Source organism: Oncorhynchus mykiss, chromosome 2, assembly GCF_057628025.1.
Source record: "Oncorhynchus mykiss isolate SJ-2025 chromosome 2, ASM5762802v1, whole genome shotgun sequence".
Taxonomy (NCBI): domain Eukaryota; kingdom Metazoa; phylum Chordata; class Actinopteri; order Salmoniformes; family Salmonidae; genus Oncorhynchus; species Oncorhynchus mykiss.
The window spans coordinates 98176408-98186366 of NC_143023.1; the positions used below are offsets into that span (position 1 = coordinate 98176408).

The 9959-nt window shown below is 44.5% G+C and overlaps 1 protein-coding gene across 2 annotated transcripts in view; it reads left to right on the top strand.

Annotated features, from left to right (window-relative positions):
• Nucleotides 1–9959, top strand: part of LOC110500839 (neuroplastin) — an 89098-nt gene that overhangs the window by 48765 nt on the left and 30374 nt on the right. The window contains exon 2 of one of the 2 annotated variants that reach the window (XM_036960449.2): nucleotides 9008–9355. The exons of the other annotated variant lie outside the window; for it this stretch is intronic. Within the exon in view, the coding sequence (XP_036816344.2) occupies nucleotides 9008–9355 (348 nt within the window). The remainder of the gene's footprint in view (nucleotides 1–9007; nucleotides 9356–9959) is intronic. 2 annotated transcript variants of the gene reach the window in all.

Below are 9959 nucleotides of genomic sequence, written 5' to 3' on the forward strand. Positions count from 1 at the left end.
CTTCCACCCTAGTGGTCCCAGTCCCCACCCAGCCGCACTACCCTCCCTTCCACCCTAGTGGTCCCAGTCCCCACCCAGCCTCCACTACCCTCCCTTCCACCCTAGTGGTCCCAGCCCCCACTACCCTCCCTTCCACCCTAGTGGTCCCAGTCCCCACCCAGCCGCACTACCCTCCCTTCCACCCTAGTGGTCCCAGTCCCCACCCAGCCTCCACTACCCTCCCTTCCACCCTAGTGGTCCCAGCCCCCACCCAGCCTCCACTACCCTCCCTTCCACCCTAGTGGTCCCAGTCCACACCCAGCCTCCACTACCCTCCCTTCCACCCTAGTGGTCCCAGTCCCCACCCAGCCTCCACTACCCTCCCTTCCACCCTAGTGGTCCCAGTCCCCACCCAGCCTCCACTACCCTCCCTTCCACCCTAGTGGTCCCAGCCCCCACTACCCTCCCTTCCACCCTAGTGGTCCCAGTCCACACCCAGCCTCCACTACCCTCCCTTCCACCCTAGTGGTCCCAGTCCACACCCAGCCTCCACTACCCTCCCTTCCACCCTAGTGGTCCCAGCCCCCACTACCCTCCCTTCCACCCTAGTGGTCCCAGTCCCCACCCAGCCTCCACTACCCTCCCTTCCACCCTAGTGGTCCCAGTCCCCACCCAGCCTCCACTACCCTCCCTTCCACCCTAGTGGTCCCAGTCCACACCCAGCCCCTACTACCCTCCCTTCCACCCTAGTGGTCCCAGTCCCCACCCAGCCGCACTACCCTCCCTTCCACCCTAGTGGTCCCAGTCCCCACCCAGCCTCCACTACCCTCCCTTCCACCCTAGTGGTCCCAGCCCCCACCCAGCCTCCACTACCCTCCCTTCCACCCTAGTGGTCCCAGTCCACACCCAGCCCCTACTACCCTCCCTTCCACCCTAGTGGTCCCAGTCCCCACCCAGCCGCACTACCCTCCCTTCCACCCTAGTGGTCCCAGTCCCCACCCAGCCTCCACTACCCTCCCTTCCACCCTAGTGGTCCCAGCCCCCACCCAGCCTCCACTACCCTCCCTTCCACCCTAGTGGTCCCAGTCCACACCCAGCCCCTACTACCCTCCCTTCCACCCTAGTGGTCCCATCACCCACTCCCCTCCCTTCCACCCTAGTGGTCCCAGTCCCCACCCAGCCCCTACTACCCTCCCTTCCACCCTAGTGGTCCCAGTCCCCACCCAGCCTCCACTACCCTCCCTTCTACCCTAGTGGTCCCAGTAACACATGACTCTGTATTATCATGTGATTATAATGCAGTATAAGACTTATCATAAGCATGAATGAGCCCCTTATAATGTTTAATAATGATCTCCTAATGATCCTTGACTAAATAACAGCCAGCAAGAGTACATTTCTTTTACATAAAATACATGACATATTATAAGTCATACATGCTTATAACAAGTAGTGACGCTTTCTACCTGCAGGCCATTGGTTGTCCTGTTTATGCCAGAGGCAACTTGCTTGGTTGCCGTGGTGTTGCTTCTATGGAAACAGAGGGAATCTATCACCATGTGCCCACACACTCCCCAGAGGCACAGAACACTGAGCTGCAGCAAACTATACATCTCTCTGCTCTCTCTCTCTCTCTCTCTCTCTCTCTCTCTCTCTCTCTCCGTCTCTTACACAAATTCTCTCTTACTGTCTCGCTCTCATTCTCTCTGTCTTTGTCTCGCTCTTTCTCAATCTCTCAATTTAAATCAATTTCAATTTAAGGGCTGTATTGGCATGGGAAACATCTCTCTCTCTCTCTCTGTCTCTCTCTCTGTCTCTGTCTCTGTCTCTGTCTCTCTCTGTCTCTCTCTGTCTCTCTCTCTCTCTCTCTCTCATTCTGTCTCTGTCTCTGTCTCTCTCTCTCTCTCTGTCTCTCTCTCTGTCTCTGTCTCTGTCTCTGTCTCTCTCTGTCTCTCTCTCTCTCTCTCTCTCTCTCTGTCTCTCTCTCTCTCTCATTCTGTCTCTGTCTCTGTCTCTGTCTCTGTCTCTCTCTCTCTCTCTCTCTCTCTCTCTCTCTCTCTCTCTCTCTCTCTCTCTCTCTGTCTCTCCACTGTTCTCCCAGAACTCACAACATCTTCATATACAGTTGAAGTCGGAAATTAAAAAAAACCTTAGCCAGATACATTTAACCTCAGTTTTTCACAATTCCTGACATTTAATCCTAGTAAAAAAAATCCCTGTTTTAGGTCAGTTAGGATCACCACTTTATTTTAAGAATGTGAAATGTCAGAATAATAGTAGAGACAATGATTTATTTCAGCTTTTATTTCTTTCATCACATTCCCAGTGGGTCAGAAGTTTACATTCACTTAATTAGTATTTGGTAGTATTGTGTTTATATTGTTTAAATTGGGTCAAACGTTTCGGGTAGCCTTCCACAAGCTTCCCACAATAAGTTGGGTGAATTTTGGCCCATTCCTCCTGACAGAGCTGGTGTAACTGAGTCAGGTTTGTAGGCCTCCTTGCTCGCACACACTTTTTCAGTTTTGCCCACAAATTTTATACAGGATGGAGATCAGGGCTTTGTGATGACCACTCCAATATAGTATACTATACAGAATATGCTATACACTATACATTGTAGACAATCCACTCTTCCAAAAAGGTTCTGGGCTGTCCCCATGGGAGAACCCTTTAAGGTTTTAGATAGCACCTTTGTTTCCCTAAGGTGTATGGTGAGTGAATTTGCTAAAGCAGTATTTTATGTATAGGAGTTTTGGTGATATCCATGAGATGATATGTAGGATGACAATGTCACTGGTTAAAATGAGTCGGCTATGAATCTCTCTCACCAGCAAAAAAAAAAGGGAAAAAAAGAGATGCATTTGTTATGTAAATGATAGATCCTTTATGTACTAGGCTACCAGAGATGGTGTATAATGTTATAGATCCTTTATGTACTAGGCTACCAGAGATGGTGTATAATGTTATAGAACCTTTATGTACTAGGCTACCGGAGATGGTGTATAATGTTATAGATCCTTTATGTACTAGGCTACCAGAGATGGTGTATAATGTTATAGATCCTTTATGTACTAGGCTACCAGAGAGGGTGTATAATGTTATAGATCCTTTATGTACTAGGCTACCGGAGATGGTGTATAATGGTATAGATCCTTTATGTACTAGGCTACCGGAGATGGTGTATAATGTTATAGATCCTTTATGTACTAGGCTACCAGAGATGGTGTATAATGTTATAGATCCTTTATGTACTAGGCTACCGGAGATGGTGTATAATGGTATAGATCCTTTATGTACTAGGCTACCAGAGATGGTGTATAATGTTATAGATCCTTTATGTACTAGGCTACCAGAGATGGTGTATAATGTTATAGATCCTTTATGTACGAAGCTACCAGAGATGGTGTATAATGTTATAGATCCTTTATGTACGAGGCTACCAGAGATGGTGTATAATGTTATAGATCCTTTATGTACGAGGCTACCAGAGATGGTGTATAATGTTATAGATCCTTTATGTACTAGGCTACCGGAGATGGTGTATAATGTTATAGATCCTTTATGTACGAGGCTACCAGAGATGGTGTATAATGTTATAGATCCTTTATGTACTAGGCTACCAGAGATGGTGTATAATGTTATAGATCCTTTATGTACTAGGCTACCAGAGATGGTGTATAATGTTATAGATCCTTTATGTACGAGGCTACCAGAGATGGTGTATAATGTTAAAGATCCTTTATGTACGAGGCTACCAGAGATGGTGTATAATGTTATAGATCCTTTATGTACTAGGCTACCAGAGATGGTGTATAATGTTATAGATCCTTTATGTACGAGGCTACCAGAGATGGTGTATAATGTTATAGATCCTTTATGTACTAGGCTACCAGAGATGGTGTATAATGTTATAGATCCTTTATGTACTAGGCTACCAGAGATGGTGTATAATGTTATAGATCCTTTATGTACTAGGCTACCAGAGATGGTGTATAATGTTATAGATCCTTTATGTACGAGGCTACCAGAGATGGTGTATAATGTTATAGATCCTTTATGTACTAGGCTACCGGAGATGGTGTATGATGTTATAGATCCTTTATGTACTAGGCTACCAGAGATGGTGTATAATGTTATAGATCCTTTATGTACTAGGCTACCAGAGATGGTGTATAATGTTATAGATCCTTTATGTACTAGGCTACCAGAGATGGTGTATAATGTTATAGATCCTTTATGTACTAGGCTACCAGAGATGGTGTATAATGTTATAGATCCTTTATGTACTAGGCTACCAGAGATGGTGTATAATGTTATAGATCCTTTATGTACTAGGCTACCAGAGATGGTGTATAATGTTATAGATCCTTTATGTACTAGGCTACCAGAGATGGTGTATAATGTTATAGATCCTTTATGTACTAGGCTACCAGAGATGGTGTATAATGTTATAGATCCTTTATGTACTAGGCTACCAGAGATGGTGTATAATGTTATAGATCCTTTATGTACTAGGCTACCAGAGATGGTGTATAATGTTAAAGATCCTTTATGTACGAAGCTACCAGAGATGGTGTATAATGTTATAGATCCTTTATGTACGAAGCTACCAGAGATGGTGTATAATGTTATAGATCCTTTATGTACGAGGCTACCAGAGATGGTGTATAATGTTAAAGATCCTTTATGTACTAGGCTACCAGAGATGGTGTATAATGTTATAGATCCTTTATGTACTAGGCTACCAGAGATGGTGTATAATGTTATAGATCCTTTATGTACTAGGCTACCAGAGATGGTGTATAATGTTAAAGATCCTTTATGTACTAGGCTACCAGAGATGGTGTATAATGGTATAGATCCTTTATGTACTAGGCTACCAGAGATGGTGTATAATGTTATAGATCCTTTATGTACTAGGCTACCAGAGATGGTGTATAATGTTACAGATCCGTTATGTACTAGGCTACCAGAGATGGTGTATAATGTTATAGATCCTTTATGTACTAGGCTACCAGAGATGGTGTATAATGTTATAGATCCTTTATGTACTAGGCTACCGGAGATGGTGTATAATGTTATAGATCCTTTATGTACTAGGCTACCAGAGATGGTGTATAATGTTATAGATCCTTTATGTACTAGGCTACCAGAGATGGTGTATAATGTTATAGATCCTTTATGTACTAGGCTACCAGAGATGGTGTATAATGTTATAGATCCTTTATGTACTAGGCTACCGGAGATGGTGTATAATGGAATAGATCCTTTATGTACTAGGCTACCAGAGATGGTGTATAATGTTACAGATCCTTTATGTACTAGGCTACCGGAGATGGTGTATAATGTTATAGATCCTTTATGTACGAGGCTACCAGAGATGGTGTATAATGTTAAAGATCCTTTATGTACTAGGCTACCAGAGATGGTGTATAATGGTATAGATCCTTTATGTACTAGGCTACCAGAGATGGTGTATAATGTTATAGATCCTTTATGTACTAGGCTACCAGAGATGGTGTATAATGTTACAGATCCGTTATGTACTAGGCTACCAGAGATGGTGTATAATGTTATAGATCCTTTATGTACTAGGCTACCAGAGATGGTGTATAATGTTATAGATCCTTTATGTACTAGGCTACCGGAGATGGTGTATAATGTTATAGATCCTTTATGTACTAGGCTACCAGAGATGGTGTATAATGTTATAGATCCTTTATGTACTAGGCTACCGGAGATGGTGTATAATGTTATAGATCCTTTATGTACTAGGCTACCAGAGATGGTGTATAATGGGGATGTGAGCAGCATTACGATCCAGACACAAGCTCAGAAACGTCATTAGAGGACAAATACTGCGTTCCAAAATGACACCTAGTGTATTACATAAAGGGAATCGAGTGTCATTTGTGGATGTAGAAACTGTTTCAGACCAGAGACTGTCTTTCACCAGTTCAAATATTTAGTCACTATGACACTACCGAATTTCTTTCATGAGAAAAGTACTAAGTACAGAGTACTAAAACACAAAGGCCAGAAAAGAGGCATTTGCTATGAAAATCATTGAGCTTTTGTGTATAAGGCCATCAGAGATGGTCACTGATGTTGTATACACATTGTAAGCGCCTAATTACTATTAGATAATATAGTATTACTCTGTTGCTGTATTGCAAATGTGAGCAGCATCGTAGGTGAGCAGACAGGTCATTCAAGGACAACGGCTACATTCCAGATGACACCCTGTCCCCTAGGGACCTCACGATAAGATATTATCTCCGTACTTAGGTGTCGAAACATATTCCAATTCTATAGGTATCACGATGCGATCCTCCAAACGTAAGTAAGTAGCGTTGCACGAGCAACTAGAACGCAGGGCCTACCCTTATCTATCTCCTTAATGTTGAGTGCCAATTAGAGATGCATTGGGTCCCATTTTACAGTCTTTCACACAGAGAGAGAGAGAGAGAGAGAGAGAGAGAGAGAGAGAGAGAGAGAGAGAGAGAGAGAGAGAGAGAGAGAGAGAGAGAGAGAGAGAGAGAGAGAGAGAGAGAGAGAGAGAGAGAGAGAGAGAGAGAGAGAGAGAGAGAGAGAGAGAGAGAGAGAGAGAGAGAGAGAGAGAGAGAGAGAGAGAGAGAGAGAGAAGTAGTGCACTATTTAGGGAGCAATTTGGGACGCACTTAGTCTAGCAGAGGCATCCTCAGAGTCAGGGGATGAGGATATTGATTTCCGGACATATTGGATTACAATTTACCAGAAATAGCAGGAATGGAAGCTAGAGATTGTCCTAAGGTCACTGCCAAGTGATATACATCCAGTGAATGTTTGCAGTTACACAATATGCCTGGGAAGTCTCTGGTTCTTCACTATCACTACAATGTTTACAGTTACACAATATGCCTGGGAAGTCTCTGGTTCTTCACTATCACTACAATGTTTACAGTTACACAATATGCCTGGGAAGTCTCTGGTTCATCACTATCACTACAATGTTTACAGTTACACAATATGCCTGGGAAGTCTCTGGTTCATCACTATCACTACAATGTTTACAGTTACACAATATGCCTGGGAAGTCTCTGGTTCATCACTATCACTACAATGTTTACAGTTACACAATATGCCTGGGAAGTCTCTGGTTCTTCACTAATACTACAGTGTTTACATTTTAGCAGACGACTTACAGGACAAATTAGGGTTAAGTGCCATGCTCAATGGCACCTGGGCACATTTGTCACCTAGTCGGCTCGGGGGAATCGAATCAGCGACCTTTCGTGTTTAGTCGGCTCAACGCTCTTAACTGACAGGCTACCTGCCGCCAATGCTACTGCTCTGTAGGATTTATAAAGCGCTTTACTAATAGAAAACACCATAATAAGAACCTATTCACAATATAATATGCCTGGGAAGCCTCTGGGTGCTTGAAGAATGTTGTGTATGCTGTGAAATAGTGTGTATGCTGTGAAATTAATTGCCTTAAAGTTCTCTAATCTAAAATTAATAGACTATAGAGGATTCAGATTTGCACAGCAGTCTAACCCAAAGACGATATTTCCACCTTCAGAACATTTACAGTCGTGGCCAAAAGTTTTGAGAATGACTCAAATATTAATTTTCACAAAGTCTGCTGCCTCAGTTTGCATGATGGCAATTTGCATATACTCCAGAATGTTATGAAGAGTGATCAGATGAATTGCAATTAATTGCAAAGTCCCTCTTTGCCATGCATTTTAGCCCTGCCACAAAAGGACCAACTGAAATCATGTCAGTGATTCTCTCGTTAACACAGGTGTGAGTGAGTGTTGACGAGGACAAGGCTGGAGATCCCTCTGTCAGGCTGATTGAGTTCGAATAACAGACTGGAAGCTTCAAAAGGAGGGTGGTGCTTGGAATCATTGTTCTTCCTCTGTCATCCATGGTTACCTGCAAGGAAACACGTGCCATCATCATTGCTTTGCACAAAAAGGGCTTCACAGTAAAGGAGATTGCTGCCAGTAAGATTGCACCTAAATCAACCATTTATCGGATCATCAAGAACTTCAAGGAGAGCGGTTCAATTGTTGTGAAGAAGGATTCAGGGCGCCCAAGAAAGTCCAGCAAGCGCCAGGACTGTCTCCTAAAGTTGATTCAGCTGCGGGATCGGGACACCACCAGTACAGAGCTTGCTCAGGAATGGCAGCAGGCAGGTGTGAGTGCATCTGCACACACAGTGAGGCGAAGACTTTTGGAGGATGACCTGGTGTCAAGAAGGGCAGCAAAGAAGCCACTTCTGTCCAGGAAAAACATCAGGGACAGACTGATATTCTGCAAAAAGGTACAGGGATTGGACTGCTGAGGTCTTGAACCAGAAGGGTCAACACTGCAAATATTGACCTCTTTGCATCAACTTCATGTAATTGTCAATAAAAAGCCTTTGACACGTATGAAATGCTTGTAATTATATACTTCAGTATTCCATAGTAACATCTGACAAAAAATATCTAAAGACACCGAAGCAGCAGACTTTGTGGAAATTAATATTTCAAATCTAATCAAATGTATTTATAAAGCCCTTCGTACATCAGCTGATATCTCAAAGTGCTGTACAGAAACCCAGCCTAAAACCCCCCAACAGCGAAGCTATGCAGGTGTAGAAGCACGTGTCCTTCTCAAAACGTTTGGCCTCGACCTATACTAACGGACCATGTAACAGATACAGTTATTCAGTTCTTTTCTCCATCTAATCTCTCATATTTATTGAACTCTGTTGACCATTGTTTTCCACCATCATATTATTTGCTCTGTCAACTTCTGTTCTTTAATATGATTCGTCTAATGTTTTCTTTTTCTTTTTCCAAAACGGATTCCTTTTAATTCATCCTTTCATTCTCTTGCCTGTTCATCCATTCTACACCCTCACCCTGTTTTCCCTTCTCCACCTGCCAACGTGGACACGCTACACCGCTCCATACCGGAAACACTCCTCTCCTCCTCATCCTGTGGATGACTCCACTGCTAATCCTACTCCACTACTCCACCTCTACAGCTGGCTTTGTGAAGTCTCCCCTGTCTGAGACCAAACTAACAGGGGACACCTTTGAGTTGTACTGTGACGTGGTCGGTAACCCGACCCCAGAGGTTCAGTGGTGGTACTCCGAGATCAACCGGGCCGACTCTTTCCGCCAGCTCTGGGACGGCGCCCGTAAACACCGCGTCTCCATCAACACGGCGTACGGCACCAACGGCGTGAGCGTTTTGGGCGTGACTCGTCTCGGCCTGGAGGATGCTGGGACGTACGAGTGCCGGGCCAGTAATGATCCAAGGAGGAATGATCTGCACCAAAACCCTGCCACCACCTGGATCAGAGCACAGGCCACCGTTACTGTGTTGCAGAGTGAGTGGTCAGAGTAGTAGATTAACCCCTGACCCCCTTAGGACGATGGGCAGCGGCTTTACTAGCTCTCTGTGTGTACACCAGACCACTAGACTACATTCCCTGTCCAAAATCCCCAGCATCGGCAGCTCATTCATAGAGGCCATCACATACACACTGAAAATTAAGAACCCTCTACCTCAGTACCTAGACAGCTCAACTACCTCTACCTCAGTCCCTAGACAGCTCAACTACCTCTACCTCAGTCCCTAGACAGCTCAACTACCTCTACCTCAGTCCCTAGGCAGCTAAACTACCTCTACCTCAGTCCCTAGACAGCTCAACTACCTCTGTCCCTAGACAGCTCAACTACCTCTGTCCCTAGACAGCTCAACTACCTCTGTCCCTAGACAGCTCAACTACCTCTGTCCCTAGACAGCTCAACTACCTCTACCTCAGTCCCTAGACAGCTCAACTACCTCTACCTCAGTCCCTAGGCAGCTCAACTACCTCTACCTCAGTCCCTAGGCAGCTCAACTACCTCTACCTCAGTCCCTAGGCAGCTCAACTACCTCTACCTCAGTCCCTAGGCAGCTCAACTACCTCTACCTCAGTCCCTAGACAG